The 20,987-nt window shown below is 45.9% G+C and overlaps 1 protein-coding gene across 17 annotated transcripts in view; it reads right to left on the reverse strand.

Moving 5' to 3' along the window:
• MEF2A (myocyte enhancer factor 2A) overlaps positions 1 to 20,987 on the reverse strand; it is a 334,719-nt gene that overhangs the window by 48,359 nt on the left and 265,373 nt on the right. For 6 of the 17 annotated variants that reach the window (XM_063925692.1, XM_063925694.1, XM_063925696.1 and 3 more), the window contains exons 4-7: positions 20,801 to 20,917; positions 20,595 to 20,732; positions 9,707 to 9,929; positions 7,491 to 7,574 (exon numbers count right to left, since the gene is read on the reverse strand). In XM_063925692.1, coding sequence (XP_063781762.1) covers positions 7,491 to 7,574; positions 9,707 to 9,929; positions 20,595 to 20,732; positions 20,801 to 20,917 — 562 coding nt within the window. The remainder of the gene's footprint in view (positions 1 to 7,490; positions 7,575 to 9,706; positions 9,930 to 20,594; positions 20,733 to 20,800; positions 20,918 to 20,987) is intronic. The other 11 variants (XM_063925697.1, XM_063925695.1, XM_063925704.1 and 8 more) reach the window with 8 other exon arrangements.

Below are 20,987 nucleotides of genomic sequence, written 5' to 3' on the forward strand. Positions count from 1 at the left end.
TTCTCTCCCCTCACTCCCACGCTGCAGGGAGCCTGTAGCCAGCAGGTCTGCCTGAAAATAAAAAATTTAACATGAAGTCTTTCAGAGAAACTCAGGAGAGCTCCCCTAGTGTGCGACACATCACTCCTGGGGACATAGTCTAACTGAGGTCTGGAGGAGGGGCATAGAGGGAGGAGCCAGTTCACACCCAGTTTAAGTCTTTATAGTGTGCCCAAGCTCCTGCGGATCCGTCTATACCCCATGGTCCTTTTGGAGTCCCCAGCATCCTCTAGGACGTATGAGAAAAGTTGGTTAGGTGTGTGGGGCACAGTTTTAGTTGGACAGACGAGTTCTTCGGTTGGTCAGTTGGGCGATTGGAGTAAAGTTGGTCTGATGTATGGCTAGCATTAATGTAGGCAGTGGTACATTATGTCACTATACAGTACCCCCTGATGGAGGACAGGACAGATCAGACTAGTGGAGACCAGGTTTACAGTAAAATTACTCTTTTCTGCAATACATTAAACGTACACTTCCAGACCTGTATCCTGGTCATAACATAATGGGGTAAATTTACTAAAATGGGAGTTCTATTTAAGATGGGATGTTGCCCACAGCAACCAATCAGTTTCTACTTCTCATTTATCTAGCACCTTCTAGAAGATAATACCTGGAATCTGATTGGTTGCTATGGGCAACATCCCATCTTAAATAGAACTCCCATCTTAGTAAATTTACCCCAATGTCTCATTCCAACACATTTCCTTCATGTTGTGCAGTCTGCTAAGCAAGTCACATACTTATAACACATGCGCAAAATACAGATAAAAGTCAGCCAATGGGAAGATTAAAAAACATTTTGTGAAGTTGTAACAAAAACTTCTACTCCACATTACCATGGACCGCCAAAGTAAGAGAGCCACCACACACACACAGGTAAGTTATATAGCCCCTTTGCTTGGTGTTCTGCGTGTAATTGACACCACCCCAATGCCCACAGAGCACTGTGCAAGATGACAGAAATTAATAAAATAGGGTCCTCTTAAGGGCCCTACACACTATGCGATCTGCTGCCGAGCTGCCCGACGGTGGATACGGCCGACCCGTCGGCAGGGGATAGTGAAGTTTCTTCACTCCCCCCTTCACCCGGCTCCATAGCCGTGCATGCAAATATGGACGAGATCGTCCATATTGGCCTGCATGCACAAGTGACGGGGCACCAACGATGAACAAGCGACGGGGCCGCGCATCGTTCCTGCCTCCACACTGAAAGATATGAACGGTATCTTGTTCATTAATGAACGAGATCATTCATATCTTTCAGTAATATCGCCCAGTGTGTAGGGCTTACTACTTCTGCTAAATTGTGGCAGTGTCTCTCATTGCAAATCTTGCTGTAAATCCATTCCTTTAATCAGTTTGCATTCCATGTGTGTGTAATGAGTCATGTTGATAGAGCAACTATGTTGCTGCAATGTAACAGTTAAAGATTACTTATCAATTGAAACAATTCTACTTTTCTCTAACGTCCTAAGTGGATGCTGGGGACTCCGTCAGGACCATGGGGAATAGCGGCTCCGCAGGAGACAGGGCACAAAAATAAAGCTTTAGGATTAGGTGGTGTGTACTGGCTCCTCCCCCTATGACCCTCCTCCAAGCCTCAGTTAGGTTTTTGTGCCCGTCCGAGCAGGGTGCAATCTAGGTGGCTCTCCTAAAGAGCTGCTTAGAAAAAGTTTTTAGGTTTTTTATTTTCAGCGAGTCCTGCTGGCAACAGGCTCACTGCATCGAGGGACTTAGGGGAGAGAATTTCAACTCACTTGCGTGCAGGATGGATTGGATTCTTAGGCTACTGGACACCATTAGCTCCAGAGGGAGTCGGAACACAGGTCTCACCCTGGGGTTCGTCCCGGAGCCGCGCCGCCGACCCCCCTTACAGATGCTGAAGATTGAAGGTCCGGAAACAGGCGGCAGAAGGCTCTTCAGTCTTCATGAAGGTAGCGCACAGCACTGCAGCTGTGCGCCATTGTTGTCACACACTTCACACCAAGCGGTCACGGAGGGTGCAGGGCGCTGCTGGGGGCACCCTGGGCAGCAATATTTAATACCTTTATGGCAAAAGAATACATCACATATAGCCATTGAGGCTATATGTATGTATTTAACCCATGCCAGATATATAAAACTCCGGGAGAAAAGCCCGCCGAAATAGGGGGCGGGGCTTATTCTCCTCAGCACACAGCGCCATTTTCCTGCTCAGCTCCGCTGTGAGGAAGGCTCCCAGGACTCTCCCCTGCACTGCACTACAGAAACAGGGTAAAACAGAGAGGGGGGGCATTTTTTGATATATTTAAGCTGCTATAAGGAACAACACTTATATAAGGTTGTTCCCATATATATTATAGCGCTTGGGTGTGTGCTGGCAAACTCTCCCTCTGTCTCCCCAAAGGGCTAGTGGGGTCCTGTCTTCGATAAGAGCATTCCCTGTGTGTCTGCTGTGTGTCGGTACGTGTGTGTCGACATGTATGAGGACGATGTTGGTGTGGAGGCGGAGCAATTGCCGATAATGGTGATGTCACCCCCCAGGGAGTCGACACCGGAATGGATGGCTTTGTTTATGGAATTACGTGATAATGTCAGCACATTACAAAAATCAGTTGACGACATGAGACGGCCGGCAAACCAGTTAGTACCTGCCCAGGCGTCTCAGACACCGTCAGGGGCTGTAAAGCGCCCTTTACCTCAGTCGGTCGACACAGACCCAGACACAGACACTGAATCTAGTGTCGACGGTGATGAAACAAACGTATTTTCAAGTAGGGCCACACGTTATATGATCACGGCAATGAAGGAGGCTTTGCATATCTCTGATACTGCAAGTACCACAAAAAGGGGTAATATGTGGGGAGTGAAAAAACTACCTGTAGTTTTTCCTGAATCAGAGGAATTAAATGATGTATGTGATGAAGCGTGGGTTAACCCAGATAGAAAAGTGCTAATTTCAAAAAAGTTATTAGCATTATACCCTTTCCCGCCAGAGGTTAGGGCGCGCTGGGAAACACCCCCTAGGGTGGATAAGGCGCTCACACGCTTATCAAAACAAGTGGCGTTACCGTCTCCTGATACGGCCGCCCTCAGGGATCCAGCTGATAGGAGACTGGAAACTACCCTAAAAAGTATATACACATACTGGTGTTATACTGCGACCAGCCATCGCCTCAGCCTGGATGTGCAGTGCTGGGGTCGTCTGGTTGGATTCCCTGACTGAAAATATTGATACCCTGGATAGGGACAGTATTTTATTGACTATAGAGCAATTAAAGGATGCTTTCCTTTATATGCGAGATGCTCAGAGAGATATTTGCACTCTGGCATCGAGAGTAAATACGATGTCCATATCTGCCAGAAGGAGTTTATGGACGCGACAGTGGTCAGGTGATGCGGATTCCAAACGACATATGGAAGTATTGCCGTATAAAGGGGAGGAATTATTTGGCGTCGGTCTATCGGATCTGGTGGCCACGGCAACTGCCGGAAAATCCACCTTTTTACCTCAGACCCCCTCCCAACAGAAAAAGACACCGTCTTTTCAGCCGCAGTCCTTTCGGTCCTATAAGAACAAGCGGACAAAAGGACAGTCATATCTGCCTCGGGGCAGAGGAAGGGGTAAGAGAGGGCAGCAAGCAGCCCCTGCCCAGGAACAGAAGCCCTCTCAGGGTTCTGCAAAGCCCTCAGCATGACGCTGGGGCTTTACAAGCGGACTCAGGAGCGGTGGGGGGTCGACTCAAGAATTTCAGCGCACAGTGGGCTTGCTCACAGGTGGACCCCTGGATCCTGCAGGTAGTATCTCAGGGTTACAGGTTGGAATTCGAGAAGTCTCCCCCTCGCAGGTTCCTAAAGTCTGCTTTGCCAACGTCTCCCTCAGACAGGGCGACGGTATTGGAAGCCATTCACAAGCTGTTTTCTCAGCAGGTGATAGTCAAGGTACCCCTCCTACAACAGGGAAAGGGGTATTACTCCACGCTATTTGTGGTACCGAAGCCGGACGGCTCGGTAAGACCTATTCTAAATCTGAAATCTTTGAACCTGTACATACAAAAATTCAAGTTCAAGATGGAGTCACTCAGAGCAGTGATAGCGAATCTGGAAGAAGGGGACTTTATGGTGTCCCTGGACATAAAGGATGCTTACCTGCATGTCCCAATTTGCCCTTCACATCAAGGGTACCTCAGGTTCGTGGTGCAAAACTGTCATTATCAGTTTCAGACGCTGCCGTTTGGATTGTCCACGGCACCTCGGGTCTTTACCAAGGTAATGGCCGAAATGATGATTCTTCTGCGAAGAAGAGGCGTATTAATTATCCCTTACTTGGACGATCTCCTGATAAGGGCAAGGTCCAGAGAACAGCTGGAGGACGGAGTAGCACTAACCCGACTAGTGCTGCAACAACACGGGTGGATTCTGAATTTTCCAAAATCTCAGTTGACCCCGACGACACGTCTGCTGTTCCTGGGAATGATTCTGGACACGGTTCAGAAAAAGGTGTTTCTTCCGGAGGAGAAAGCCAGGGAGTTATCCGAACTTGTCAGGAACCTCCTAAAACCAGGGAAAGTGTCTGTGCATCAATGCACAAGAGTCCTGGGAAAGATGGTGGCTTCTTACGAAGCGATTCCATTCGGCAGATTCCACGCACAAACTTTTCAGTGGGATCTGCTGGACAAATGGTCCGGATCACATCTGCAGATGCATCAGCGGATAACCTTATCGCCACGGACAAGGGTGTCTCTTCTGTGGTGGTTGCAGAGTGCTCATCTGTTAGAGGGCCGCAGATTCGGCATACAGGACTGGGTCCTGGTGACCACGGATGCCAGTCTGAGAGGCTGGGGAGCGGTCACACAGGGAAGAAACTTCCAGGGAGTATGGTCAAGCCTGGAGATGTCTCTTCACATAAATATACTGGAGCTAAGAGCGATTTACAATGCTCTAAGTCTGGCAAAACCCCTGCTTCAGGGTCAGCCGGTGTTGATCCAGTCGGACAACATCACGGCAGTCGCCCACGTAAACAGACAGGGCGGCACAAGAAGCAGGACAGCAATGGCAGAAGCTGCAAGGATTCTTCGCTGGGCGGAAGATCATGTGATAGCACTGTCAGCAGTATTCATTCCGGGAGTGGACAACTGGGAAGCAGACTTCCTCAGCAGACACGATCTACACCCGGGAGAGTGGGGACTTCATCCAGAAGTCTTCCACATGATTGTGAACCGTTGGGAAAAACCAATGGTGGATATGATGGCGTCCCGCCTCAACAAAAAACTGGACAGGTATTGCGCCAGGTCAAGAGACCCTCAGGCAATAGCTGTGGACGCTCTGGTAACACCGTGGGTGTTCCAGTCAGTGTATGTGTTCCCTCCTCTGCCTCTCATACCAAAAGTACTGAGAATTATACGGCAAAAGGGAGTAAGAACGATACTAGTGGCTCCGGATTGGCCAAGAAGAACTTGGTACCCGGAACTTCAAGAGATGCTCACGGAGGATCCGTGGCCTCTACCTCTAAGACGGGACCTGCTTCAGCAGGGACCGTGTCTATTCCAAGACTTACCGCGGCTGCGTTTGACGGCATGGCGGTTGAACGCCGAATTCTAAGGGAAAAAGGCATTCCGGAAGAGGTCATTCCTACACTGGTAAAAGCCAGGAAGGAGGTGACTGCACAACATTATCACCGCATTTGGAGAAAATATGTTGCGTGGTGTGAGGCCAGGAAGGCCCCCACGGAGGAATTTCAACTGGGTCGATTCCTACATTTCCTGCAAACAGGATTGTCTATGGGCCTCAAATTGGGGTCCATTAAGGTTCAAATTTCGGCCCTGTCGATTTTCTTCCAGAAAGAATTGGCTTCAGTTCCTGAAGTCCAGACTTTTGTAAAAGGAGTACTACATATACAGCCCCCGGTTGTGCCCCCAGTGGCACCGTGGGATCTTAATGTAGTCTTGGATTTTCTCAAATCCCATTGGTTTGAGCCGCTCAAATCGGTGGAGTTGAAGTATCTTACATGGAAAGTAACCATGCTACTGGCCCTGGCTTCAGCCAGGAGAGTATCAGAATTGGCGGCTTTATCATATAAGAGCCCATATCTGATTTTCCATACGGACAGGGCAGAACTGCGGACGCGTCCTCATTTTCTGCCTAAGGTGGTGTCAGCGTTTCACCTGAACCAGCCTATTGTGGTGCCTGCGGCTACTAACGATTTGGAGGATTCCAAGTTGTTGGACGTGGTCCGGGCATTGAAAATATATATTTCAAGAACGGCGGGAGTCAGAAAGTCTGACTCACTGTTTATATTGTATGCACCCAACAAGATGGGTGCTCCTGCTTCTAAGCAGACGATTGCTCGTTGGATTTGTAGCACAATTCAACTTGCACATTCTGTGGCAGGCTTGCCACAACCTAAATCTGTCAAGGCCCATTCCACAAGGAAAGTGGGCTCATCCTGGGCGGCTGCCCGGGGGGTCTCGGCATTACAACTCTGCCGAGCTGCTACTTGGTCAGGGGCAAACACGTTTGCAAAATTCTACAAATTTGATACCCTGGCTGAGGAGGACCTTGAGTTCTCTCATTCGGTGCTGCAGAGTCATCCGCACTCTCCCGCCCGTTTGGGAGCTTTGGTATAATCCCCATGGTCCTGACGGAGTCCCCAGCATCCACTTAGGACGTTAGAGAAAATAAGAATTTACTTACCGATAATTCTATTTCTCGGAGTCCGTAGTGGATGCTGGGCGCCCATCCCAAGTGCGGATTGTCTGCAATACTTGTACATAGTTATTGTTACAAACAAATTCGGGTTGTTATTGTTGTGAGCCGTCTGTTCAGAGGCTCCTACGTTTGTCATACTGTTAACTGGGTTCAGATCACAAGTTATACGGTGTGATTGGTGTGGCTGGTATGAGTCTTACCCGGGATTCAATATCCTTCCTTATTGTGTACGCTCGTCCGGGCACAGTATCCTAACTGAGGCTTGGAGGAGGGTCATAGGGGGAGGAGCCAGTACACACCACCTAATCCTAAAGCTTTATTTTTGTGCCCTGTCTCCTGCGGAGCCGCTATTCCCCATGGTCCTGACGGAGTCCCCAGCATCCACTACGGACTACGAGAAATAGAATTATCGGTAAGTAAATTCTTATTATATGCAGCGCCACATAAATATATGATGATGCGATAATGGTCCAAGGATACTCAAACTCTAAAGAGGCAGAATCTGAACAGACAGGGCAAGATTTGCATAGGAGCAACACACCAACTACAGAAAGATCTCTCTCAACGTAAAATACATAAACCTAAACACCCAAGGTGATCTGTGAGAGCAAGTCACTTTACACGGCTTCACTCGTACTGATTGGAATGTCATTTATACAATCTGTTTATAAGCTTTGTGGAGATAGATTTCTTTCCTAACCATAGAGAGGGATTTTAACACGCAGTCCCCATGCCCACAAAACAGACGCTGAGATCGCACTCACCCACTGGACTGCCACTGGCTCCATTTGGTACAGCAATGTCAGACGCGCATAACATTACACCTGCCAAAATATTATAGGCGTTTACTGAAAGAGATTGTGATACAGAATTTAATTCAGAACTCATTTGACAAAATAGCATTTACTCGTTTACGGACCATTAACACTACTGACATTATGGGCGTGATTCAGAGGTGGATGCAGATGTGAGCGTGTCTTTTGGTGGTCGCCCGTGTCTGCGGCCTTATGCAAATGCAGCTATAAAGTCCTTTCCTGGTGTACATCAGTCGCACTGCAGAAACTGGCACCAAGCGCTTGTCAGGTGCAGACCTTCAGCTTTTACAGTAAATGATTCAGTGTCTGTGTACAGAAACACTTCAGTGACATGTCCACGGGATGTGCATCTGTTTAGCCACCTCCCAGTCACTGCCCAGCACTGTGCGTACACTCTGTGAAATCATGAGCCGTAGGAGCTATTAGGGATTTCTGCACACGCAGTATCAGAAAATCACTCAACGCCGTGATCACCACCAATGTGCTCTGAATCAGGCCCTAAGGCTACTTTCAGCACTGTATGACATAAGCCAGAATGTGCACAGATTTCAAAACCTACTCTGCAACATATGGCCATTTAGATCAATGCAAATGTCCTGTCTGCAACACAGCGGGGGATTGACACCATATCAGGAACTTTAGAGACCCAACTAGATACAGTACATTCCAGATTACACTAAGGACCAGGTCCAAGTGACTCTGTCAAGCTTTAGATAGGGGTATCTTGCACATTTGTGGTAGGGAAAAGACAAATGCTTGCATAGTGTAACATGTAGTAAACACATTAATATATATTTAAATTAAAATATTTGAATAAACCCCCAACCCAAACACATGAACATGGCTCCACCTAGGAAATGTGGCTAGCGACATTCCATCTCTATGTGTTTTATTTGTTTCAAGAACCAAGCAATGTAGTCATTTTGAAACACAAAAGCACACAGAACAGGCCACTTTATCTCGCACCCACCAATCACAGGTATAAGAGACTTCCTGCATCTTATCACTGCAAGCGGAAATAGCTTGCTAGGAAACACAAATATTTTCTTTTCTACAGAAGACGGTCAGCTTTCGTTTTATTTTTGTTTTATTTTTAATTGATTTTTTCAATTTTAAACCCTTACAATTCTGATGCAGATAGAATTTGAACATAACTTTCTATAGTACATGGGGAATGAAGGTATGCTCAGCTGGGTCATAGGTAATAGGTCATAGGAGTGCTAACTGGAAGTACTATAATTCTGGCATGATGCAGAGTGAGGCAATGTTAATGAGAAATACAGTATAACGATTATTTCATTCATTTAGGTGAGGTGAGAGGCATTAATACAGTGAGAGGGAGTAACATAGTGATGCTCTTCACATCATTGGCATGAGAGGGGTAAATACAGTGATGCTCTGCGGGACAATGATATGAGAGAAGGATAATGCAGGTCACCGACATAAGAAGGGTAAATAGCGTGATACTTTGCAGGTCACTGTTATGAGAGGGGCATTCGTTATTTTCTTAAAGTCATTGACATGGGACAAGTTAGAGTGATATTCTGCAGTCACTTGGAAAGAGGTGGTAATGGAGACTCTGTAGATGGTCTCGGATATGAAAGGGTATAATCGAGGGAGGCTCTGTACAGTAGGTCATTTGCAAGAGTGAATTTAAGAAAATCATGATATAACTATATTAAATATTTTATAGTTTGTGCCGACTGCAGAGGAACCATTATGATCCGTTTAAATAAGAACATTTTCAGTTGATAGGCCAAAAGTGCACAACTTGCCAAGCTTTCATATAGAAAAGTTTTTGTAAATGTTATCTTACAACTGGCAAAGTATGCTGGAGCCTCTGGGACTACAGGCATCAGTATGGCCTGGCAGCAAGGGCCTGCTGGGATATATATTTCCACAAAATTATCAGTGCTTTTCAAAATCCAGTCATCAGGATACACTAACAGTGCATGTTTGCCATATCTCCCTGCTGGAGTGCAGGTGAAAGAGAGAGACAGATAGGGATAAGAGGGACAGAGATGATAAACACAGACGGACCAGAGGTGGGGTGGTGTGGGGGGATAGGAATGAGAGAAAGAAGGATTGGTGACAGAGATGAGAGAGGACAGAGGAGACTGTGAAAGATGCTCAAGGGGGACAGAGATGAGATGACCGCTTCTTACCTGCATTGCCAGTGCTAGGCGGCCTCTGTGACACCCCTGGGGAGCCCACATTTCTGTGTAGCCCTGTCTGAGGAGGGGACAGCATGCCTGTGTCTGTTATTGAGGTGCTGGCAGCCAGTGAAGGTGTGACGAGTGTGTTCCCTGGAGAACTGTACGTCAAAATGTTTTGGTTGGACACCGGGACAGTCACAGACATTGAGAAGTTTTGCTGTGGTAGTCCAGGCTGAGAAGAAAACAAACGACAATCATATAATTTCAAAAGCAAAGGAAAAGCTTTAATATTATGTTTAAAACAGACAGTCATCCCTATATAATGGCAAAGCAATCCACGTACTGACAATGAATCATATCCATCCAAAGGGTCAACAGCATAAACACAAAAGCGGTGATAGAAATTTCAACATCATATAGTCTAGCATATAGTATAAAGGCAGGAAGTGGGTGGGCTACATGCCCCGAGCAGATGTTTGGTTTAAAGAATAAAATGTAAGCAAATTATTTCCAGGAGGTTATAAAAAAACAAGTTCTTTAATTGTTTCTATTTTTATGTTGATTATTACATAAAAAATTCTATATAATATAAAAGTGACTATATAAAGAGAATAACTAACAATATATTGCACTTGTGGTCCACATGCAGATAAATATTAAGTATACGTAGCTAACCCGTCTCCCCAGCTGTAATAGAAATATAAGGCCATCATGCATCAAAGCCTAAACTATCTGCTAGCTGCAGTGGAACTAAAAGTCTCAACATTTCCTGCCTGCTAATAGCTGACGTGGCATGCCAAGACTTCTTTTACCACTACAGCTGGCAGTTGCCGGATAGTAATGTTATATATAAATTTTAGGGGTATGGGACTCAGGGTGGACAGTGTCTAGGTCGCACCTACTGGTCGATAGTGGCTAGGTCGACACGGCCATTAGGTTGGCATGAAAAAAAAAGTCGACATGAGTGCCATGTTTTTTTGGTGTCGTTTTCTTCATAAAGTGACCGGGAACCCCAATTGGTGCACTGTGTTCGCTCGCTATGCTTCAGGCAAGGTGACTCGCTGCACCTGGCACAAGTGCTGAGCAGTGAGATCTGTGCTGTAGTGGCTTTGTAGAAAGAGTCAGAAGAAAGCCAAAGAAACCGTTATGAGTACAACTGCTATGTGCTATGTGAGTACGGTACGTCCCGCTCCAGGTGAATAATTTGTGGAGGGGTGTTTACGGTGGCTCTATATACACGATCGAATACTGGTGGCTAAAGATACCTTTACGGGAGCGTATTCACTGTGTATTGTGCGAGTACGACGTACTACACTATGTCATTTCCATCTGGTTTGTCCTGAAGTTTATTCATCACCGGAGGGAATCATATGGATTGACGACTAAGAATTGATACATCATTTATAAGAGGTCCGGTGACCTGTAGAAGACACTGCTCCAAAAAGATATTGAATACCGGTGGCTAAAGATACCTTTTATGGGAGTGTACTCACTGTGTATTATGTGAGTACGGTACGTCATAATACTGGGATTGTTGCATGAAGGTGTATGTACGGCTGGCTTACTCACGTTATTTGAGATTGGTGGCGAAAGATACCTTTATGGGAGTCACTCTCTTTTAACTAGTGTGAGCTTTGGTACGCAGAATATTTCACCCCATTCATATTCTCACATGGGTGTTACCATCTTTCTATAGACATACCACACTATATAATTTCCATTTGGTTTGTTCTGAGGTTTACCCATCACTGGAGGGAATCATATAGACTGACGACTAAGAATTGATACACCATTCACAAGTGGTCCGGTGACCTGTAGAAGATACTGCTCCAAAAAGGTTTCATATGGGACATTTATGTTGAAACAGGACTGAGCGCTTAGCTACATTCTTTTTCTCTGCAACAATCGTAGTCCACGTGGATCGTAAAGTATGTAAAAGTAAAAAAAAAAAAAAAAAAAAAAGAAGAAAAAAACTCATGTTGAGCTTTTTGTATGTCGACCTTGTTCACGTCGACCTATTTCTAGTGTTGACCTATTCACTGTCAACCAATGTGTGTCGACCTAAGTGGTGTCGACCCAGAGTCCGGATACCAAATTTTAGACTTGCGTTTTCTTCCTTGCACTAAAGGTTTATTTATTAGTATAAAACATAGGAGTTATTTGGTGACCACAGCCTACAGATACTACAAATCCCTACTGATGTCTGTAAGATCACATGGCTTGAACAGAACTGCATTCCACTGGGAGCAATGGCAGAGCAGTGGGTTCATTTCACCTAGTCCATGTAAAATATTTATTATAAGCAGTCATACCCTCATATCTTCCCTTTATGCAAACCCACAGAGTATGTGACAAATCATACAGGGTGTGCCCGCGGTACTGGCACCCATCTCCTTCCACACTGTGGTTAGGAGCACGGACTTGCAACCATGATGCTGTTAGTGAGGGGATTGTATAGTAACAACTGTGATTGTGTGCGTCTCCTCTGGGTGCTGTATACTCCTACCATGGTCCAAATCCATACTATACTAGTGGATCAATTGAATCCTGACTAAATAGGTCCTGTGTACACGCATGAATGTATGTTTATGTGTGTGTGTAAGAGAGAAATATACTTGAGCTGGATATGCCTAAATTAAATAAAAATTTTATCGTAAAAAAGACCACAATAATGAGAATATGGGAAATGGAACACAGGTCCATACACAAAATAAATAAATATTAGCAAAAATAACACAAGCAAAAAATACAACAAAATAACACAAGCAATAAATAGAACAAGTACAGGCATAAAGCAAAACAATAAAAAGACGTATATATAATAATAATAAATTATTCATAAAAATAATAATGAGATTTAGCATAATACCGTCATACGTAAAAGCCTTTAATAAGTTTTCAAATTTTTCATTACACAACAATCATAAAGTCCCAATTTGTATATATTTATATGCATGTTGGTTATATACATACACAGATAATAATATAAGTATGCAATGCTGGTGAGAACAGTGACATATGTTTTCTGCATCTGTGACATATGTGAAAAGAAGATTTTACTCACCGGTAAATCTATTTCTCGTAGTCCGTAGTGGATTCTGGGACTCCGTAAGGACCATGGGGAATAGCGGCTCCGCAGGAGACTGGGCACAACTAAAGAAAGCTTTAGGACTACCTGGTGTGCACTGGCTCCTCCCACTATGACCCTCCTCCAGACCTCAGTTAGGATACTGTGCCCGGAAGAGCTGACACAATAAGGAAGGATTTTGAATCCCGGGTAAGACTCATACCAGCCACACCAATCACACCGTATAACTCGTGATACTATACCCAGTTAACAGTATGAAATATAACTGAGCCTCTCAACAGATGGCTCAACAATAACCCTTTAGTTAGGCAATAACTATATACAAGTATTGCAGACAATCCGCACTTGGGATGGGCGCCCAGCATCCACTACGGACTACGAGAAATAGATTTACCGGTGAGTAAAATCTTATTTTCTCTGACGTCCTAAGTGGATGCTGGGACTCCGTAAGGACCATGGGGATTATACCAAAGCTCCCAAACGGGCGGGAGAGTGCGGATGACTCTGCAGCACCGAATGAGCGAACTCTAGGTCCTCCTCAGCCAGGGTATCAAACTTGTAGACTCTTGCAAAAGTGTTTGAACCCGACCAAGTAACAGCTCGGCAAAATTGTAAAGCCGAGACCCCTCGGGCAGCCGCCCAAGAAGAGCCCCTTTCCTCGTGGAATGGGCTTTTACAGATTTAGGGTGCGGCAGTCCAGCCGCAGAATGTGCAAGTTGAATCATGCTACAGATCCAGCGAGCAATAGTCTGCTTAGAAGCAGGAGCACCCAGCTTGTAGGGTTCATATAGGATAAATAGCGAGTCAGTTTTCCTGACTCCAGCCGCCTGGAAACATATATTTTTCAGGGCCCTGACTACGTCCAGTCACTTGGAATCCTCCAAGTCCCAAGTAGCCGCAGGCACCACAATAGGTTGGTTCACATGAAACACTGATACCACCTTAGGAAGGAATTGGGAACGAGTCCTCAATTCTGCCCTATCCATATAAAAAAATCAGATAAGGGCTTTTGCATGATAAAACCGCCAATTCTGATACACGCCTGGCCGACGCCAAGGCCAACAGCATGACCACTTTCCACGTGAGGTATTTTAGCTCCACGGATTTAAGTGGCTCAACCCAATGCGACTTCAGGAAATCCAACACCACGTTGAGATCCCACGGTGCCACTGTAGGCACAAACGGGGGCTGACTATGCAGCACTCCATTAAAAAAATCTGAACTTCAGGCAGTGAAGCCAGTTCTATTTTGGAAGAAAATCGATAGAGCCGAAATCTGGACTTAATGGAACCCAATTTTAGGCCCATAGTCACCCCTGACTGTAGGAAGTGCAGAAATCGACCTAGCTGAAATTCCTCCGTTGGGGCCTTCCTGGCCTCACAGCAAGCAACATATTTCCGCCATATGCGGTGATAATGGTTTGCGCTCACTTCTTTCCTAGCTTTAATTAGCGTAGGGATAACTTCCTCCGGAATGCCCTTTTCCTTCAGGATCCGGCGTTCAACCGCCATGCCGTCAAACGCAGCCGCGGTACGTCTTGGAACAGACAGGCCCCCTGCTGCAGCAGGTCCTGTCTGAGCGGCAGAGGCCATGGGTCCTCTGAGATCATTTCTTGGAGTTCTGGGTACCAAGCTCTTCTTGGCCAATCCAGAACAATGAGTATAGTTCTTACTCCTCTCCTTCTTATTATTCTCATTACCCTGGGTATGAGAGGCAGAGAAGGGAACACATACACCGACTGGTACACCCACGGTGTTACCAGAGCGTCCACAGCTATTGCCTGAGGGTCCCTTGACCTGGCGCAATATCTTTTTAGCTTTTTGTTGAGGCGGGACGCCATCATGTCCACCTGTGGCCTTTTCCAACGGTGTACAATCATTTGGAAGACTTCTGGATGAAGTCCCCACTCTCCCGGGTGGAGGTCGTGTCTGCTGAGAAAGTCTGCTTCCCAGTTGTCCACTCCGGGAATGAACACTGCTGACAGTGCTAACACATGATTTTCCGCCCATCGGAGAATCCTTGTGGCTTCTGCCATCGCCATCCTGCTTCTTATGCCGCCCTGTCGGTTTACATGAGCGACCGCCGTGATGTTGTCTGACTGGATCAGCACCGGCCGGTGTTGAAGCAGGGGACTAGCCTGACTTGAAGTCTCCTGACTTGTCCATAGTCCTTGGAAGTTTCTTCCCTGTGTGACTGCCCCCCAGCCTCGAAGGCTGGCATCCGTGGTCACCAGGACCCAGTCCTGTATGCCGAATCTGCGGCCCTCTAGAAGATGAGCACTCTGCAGCCACCACAACAGCGACACCCTGACCCTTGGAGACAGGGTTATCCGACGATGCATCTGAAGATGCGACCCGGACCACTTGTCCAACAGATCCCACTGGAAGATCCTTGCATGGAACCTGCCGAATGGAATTTCTTCGTAAGAAGCTACCATCTTTCCCAGGGCTCGCGTGCATTGATGCACCGACACCTGTATTTGTATTAGGAGGTCTCTGTCTAGAGACGACAACTCCTTGGACTTCTCCTCCGGGAGAAAACCCTTTTTTCTTGTTCTGTGTCTAGAACCATACCCAGGAATAGTAGACGCGTCGTAGGAACCAGCTGCGACTTTGGAATATTCAGAATCCAGCCGTGCTGTTGTAGCACTTCCCGAGATAGTGCTACTCCGACGAACAACTGCTCCCTGGACCTCGCCTTTATAAGGAGATCGTCCAAGTACGGGATAATTATTTTGGCCATTACCTTGGTAAATACCCTCGGTGCCGGGGACAGACCAACGGCAACGTCTGGAATTGGTAATGACAAACCTGTACCACAATTTTGAGGTACTCCTGGTGAGGAGGGTAAATAGGGACATGCAGGTAAGCATCCTTGATGTCCAGTGATACCATAAAATTCTCCAGGCTTGCAATAATCGCCCTGAGCGATTCCATTTTGAACTTGAACCTTCGTATATAAGTGTTCAAGGAGTTCAATTTTAGAATGGGTCTCACCGAACCGTCTGGTTTCGGTACCACAAACATTTTGGAATAGTAACCCCGGCCTTGTTGAAGGAGGGGTACCTTGATTTCACCTGCTGGAAGTACAGCTTGTGAATTGCCGCCAGTACTACCTCCCTTTCTCCGAGGGCAGCAGGCAAGGCTGATGTGAGGTAACGGCGAGGGGGAGTCGCCTCGAACTCCAGCTTGTATCCCTGTGATACTACTTGCAGAACCTAGGGATCCACCTGTGGGCAAGCCCACTGGTCCCTGAAGTTCCCGAGACGCGCCCCCACCGCACCTGTCTCCACCTGTGGAGCCCCAGCGTCATGCGGTGGACTCAGAGGAAGCGGGGGAAGATTTTTGATCCTGGGAACTGGCCGTCTGGTGCAGCTTTTTCCTTCCCTTGTCTCTGTGCAGAAAGGAAGCGCCTTTGACCCGCATGCTTTTCTGAAGCCGAAAGGACTGTACCTGAAAATACGGTGCTTTCTTAGGCTGTGAGGAAACCTGAGGTAAAAATTTTTTCTTCCCAGCTGTTGCTATGGATACGAGGTCCCAGAGACCATCCCCAAACAATTCCTCACCCTTATAAGGCAGAATCTCCATGTGCCTTTTAAAGTCAGCATCACCTGTCCACTGCCGGGTCTCTAATACCCTCCTGGCAGAATGGACATTGCCTTAATTCTGGATGCCAGCCGGCACATATCCCTCTGTGCATCCCTCATATATAAGACGACGTCTTTAATATGCTCTATGTTAGCAAAATATTATCTCTGTCTAGGGTATTAATATTGACAGGGTATCAGACCACGCTGCAGCAGCACTATTCATGCTGAGGCAATTGCAGGTCTCAGTATAGTACCTGAGTGTGTATATACAGACTTCAGGATAGCCTCCTGCTTTTTATCAGCAGGCTCCTTCAAAGTGGCCGTATCCTAAGACGGTAGTGCCACCTTTTTTGACAAACGTGTGAGCGCCTTTTCCACCCTAGGGGATATCTCCCAACGTGACCTATCCTCTGGCGGGAAAGGGTACGCCATCAGTAACTTTTTAGAAATTACCAGTTTCTTATCGGCGGAACCCACGCTTCTTTACACACTTCATTCACTCATCTGATGGGGGAACAAAACACTGGCTGCTTTTTCTCCCCAAACATAAAACCCCTTTTATGTGGTACTTGGGTTCATGTCAGAAATGTGTAACACATTTTTCATTGCCGAGATCATGCAACGGATGTTCCTAGTGGATTGTGTATATGTCTCAATCTCGTCGACACTGGAGTCAAACTCTGTGTCGACATCTGTGTCTGCCATCTGAGGTAACGGGCGTTTTTTTGTGATGGCCTTTGAGACGCCTGGGCAGGCGCGGGCTGAGAAGCCGGCTGTCCAACAGCTGTTACGTCATCAGCCTTTTATGTAAGGAGTTGACATTGTCGGTTAATACCTTCCACCTATCCATCCACTCTGATGTCGGCCCCACAGGGGGCGACATCCCATTTATCGGCCTCTGCTCCGCCTCCACGTAACCTTCCTCATCCAACATGTCGACACAGCCGTACCGACACACCGCACACACACAGGGAATGCTCTGACTGAGGACAGGACCCCACAAAGTCCTTTGGGGAGACAGAGAGAGAGTATGCCAGCACACACCAGAGCGCTATATAATGCAGGGATTAACACTATAACTGAGTGATTTTTCCCCCAATAGCTGCTTGTATACACATATTGCGCCTAAATTTAGTGCCCCCCCCTCTCTTTTTAACCCTTTGAGCCTGAAAACTACAGGGGAGAGCCTGGGGAGCTGTCTTCCAGCTGCACTGTGAAGAAAAAATTGCGCCAGTGTGCTGAGGGAGTTAGCCCCGCCCCTTTTTCGGCAGACTTTTCTTCCGCTTTTTTCAGGAATTCTGGCAGGGGTAATTTATCACATATATAGCCCTGGGACTATATATTGTGATGATTTGCCAGCCAAGGTGTTTATATTGCTGCTCAGGGCGCCCCCCCCCAGCGCCCTGCACCCATCAGTGACCGGAGTGTGAGGTGTGCATGAGGAGCAATGGCGCACAGCTGCAGTGCTGTGCGCTACCTTGTTGAAGACCGAGGTCTTCTGCCGCCGATTTTCCGGACCACTTCTTGCTTTTGGCTCTGTAAGGGGGACGGCGGCGAGGCTCCGGGACCGAACGATCGAGGTCGGGTCCTGTGTTCGATCCCTCTGGAGCTAATGATGTCCAGTAGCCTAAGAAGCCCAAACTATCTCCAGTCAGGTAGGTTCGCTTCTTCTCCCCTTAGTCCCTCGCTGCAGTGAGTCTGTTGCCAGCAGATCTCACTGTAAAATAAAAAACCTAAAATATACTTTCTTTCTAGGAGCTCAGGAGAGCCCCTAGTGTGCATCCAGCTCAGCCGGGCACAAGATTCTAACTGAGGTCTGGAGGAGGGTCATAGTGGGAGGAGCCAATGCACACCAGGTAGTCCTAAAGCTTTCTTTAGTTGTGCCCAGTCTCCTGCGGAGCCGCTATTCCCCATGGTCCTTACGGAGTCCCAGCATCCACTTAGGACGTCAGAGAAATATATATTAGCAGCAACCTTACAAAAGAACTCATCCTAGGTAGAATTTGCATATATACAGATTTGTGTGATAACTAAAAGATAGCTCTGTAGGAATTATGACATGATGTTAAGATAATGCAATCAGTTCTATAGCCTGTTGCCCAACTGCTAGAGAATACAGCTGTGAAAAAATATATACATATGCAAGTATGGAGTTGGCACAATTAAATAAGGTTGGACAGGACTGATGAGCATTACGTTCACCAATTGTTACGATTCAGTTTATCTTTGTTCAGATTTAGAGGTAGTAAGCCTCAAGTCAAGTGAAATCTGAGAAACTGAAGGTATCTGGAGTCCTAGGGCTAGTGGAGCCAGTGACTGCTCCAGTCATTGGCACCAATACTTGAGTGGTGAAATATAACATATTAACAAACAAACAAACAAACAAACAGGGGTGCACAACTAAACAGAAAAAAATAAACTGTTAAAAACGGCAAAACATTTTCAGCAACAGTCTGACAGATTGTGAGGAAAGCCCATCTGCTTACAAAAATAATTGCATTACATTCCTGGAATGAGCCGAGTGCACAGTGCGGCAAATAAAAGAATCCTAATGAACTCTGCAAACATTATAATAGCTACACGAGAATAGTTTTCAGAAATGACACTGACAAACACGGTATCCGTTCTTCTGTGCTAACAGACATAATATTCTAGTTTGGCACAGAACAGGCTTATTACATGAACTGCCATTCGTATAAGACGACTTCATTTTTAAAGTGTTAGGTTCTATATATGGTATTAAAATGACTAAGAGTTTTTTCTGTTATTTTTGTATAAAGTAAACCCTACTAGGAATTCGTAGGTGAATTGATAGTTTACCATGTCATGAATTACAGCCAGTATAATGGCTGCCTTTGCTGTGTGTAGGCCATGGGCACAATGCTACAACATAGTTGCCTACCCTCCTGGAATACTCTGGGCCCGATTCATTATGGATCGATATTGAGGTGATAGTGATAGTCACAACTCTACTATTGCTAAAATTCGCATGTGAAGAGCCGTCCAGAAAGGATAAAAGACTCCCAACGATTTATTCGCAAATCTAGGCATTAGCAGATTCGCAATGCATACACAAAAAAAAAACACAACACATCGACATTTGTGGCTGACCCCAGCATACTCAATTCAATGAATATGCAGTCGCATTGGCCCAATGTTTTTGAACGCAGCGTTCACAGATGATGTCAGACCCCCCCCCCCCCCCCCAAAATGTGCATTTCCTAACCACTCCCCACAAATGCCACATCACCACTGACAAATGGACACTTCCGGTCACTCAAAATGCGTACTCTTTACAATTACGCTGCATATGCAAGGCAATCACATTTTGCCCTTCATGCACGAACAATGCATTTACAGCGCATGCGCAGTCTGCCAATAATCGCTCACTGCGTGCAATCTCACAATTGCAATTGGTAATGAATCAGGCCCTCTGTGTTTTATTAGACTATGGGGTCTATTGACTAAGCCTTGGAGAGAAATAAAGTGAACAGAGGTAAATTACCAACCAACCAGGTCATGTCATTTTCTCAAACCCAGCCTGTAACATGGCAGTTAGGAGCTGATTGGGTGGTATTTTATCTCTGTCCACTTTATCTCCATCCAAAGCTTAGTAAATAGACTCCTAACTTAGCGGGCATTTCTCCCACAGAGCTCTTAAATGCAGTGGGTGGGGAAAAGACACATTTTGTGTCACCAATCCCCGACCATGTGCATAAACACAGAAAATTATATCATAAAATGTGAGATTACACCCCCAATACTCCATGTTTACTTTTGATGGGAGGAGCTTAATAACCTAATTGTCCTGCCCACTTGCTGACATATGGTGGTAGGGGCTTGATAATCTAATTTGCCTGTCCAATTACTGACACAATCTCACTATCAACCCGACCCTACTAGCCGGTTTCCTATCTCTCCTCCACATTTAAAAAAAAAACAATGTAAAAAAAATAAGCAAATATACTTTAGAATTAGTATCAAGCCATGATATCATGGTTTAACATTTGTCAGATATACATGTGAGTGTTACCAGATCCCTGTTTGATGTTTAATGGCTATGTTCATTAATGTAGAAGAGATTCCACAACCTTCTTTTGAAAGCCTATATTGTCTTTACTAAAGACTATGAACCTTTGCACAAGCTCTCCTTTTCATATCATCTAATGGGTACTGCTCTCCCATTATCTGAAGGAAGAAAAACAAACACTTGTACTCACAGAGATTTTATGATTGCGCATCATATTATCAAATTCCTCGTTAATTTTTTTGTACTTTTCCTCTGTGTGGGGGGTGAGGACATAAGAGCCGTCTGGGTCCGGGCTGTCGCAGCCTCTGTGTTCTTTCTTGTTCAGGGCCTAGACAGTGAAGTCAATAAAAAGGATCAACACATACAAGGAAGGGAAGAAGGGTGAAAAATACTTACAGGGTCTCGCTTGAAAACAAAATCACTATCTTCATTTAATTTGGCGAATGTGTCTTCCTCAAAGTATCTCTCAGCATCTGGGCTCTCACAGCCATCTAAGCCTTTCTTTCTGAGAGTCTGAAACACAATTGGAAAATTCACATGCAAACTGCACTAACCCAGTAGGCAGAGTCTGGGTCTAAGAGAA

Source organism: Pseudophryne corroboree, chromosome 6 (genome assembly GCF_028390025.1).
Source record: "Pseudophryne corroboree isolate aPseCor3 chromosome 6, aPseCor3.hap2, whole genome shotgun sequence".
In the NCBI taxonomy this organism is placed as follows: Eukaryota; Metazoa; Chordata; class Amphibia; order Anura; family Myobatrachidae; genus Pseudophryne; species Pseudophryne corroboree.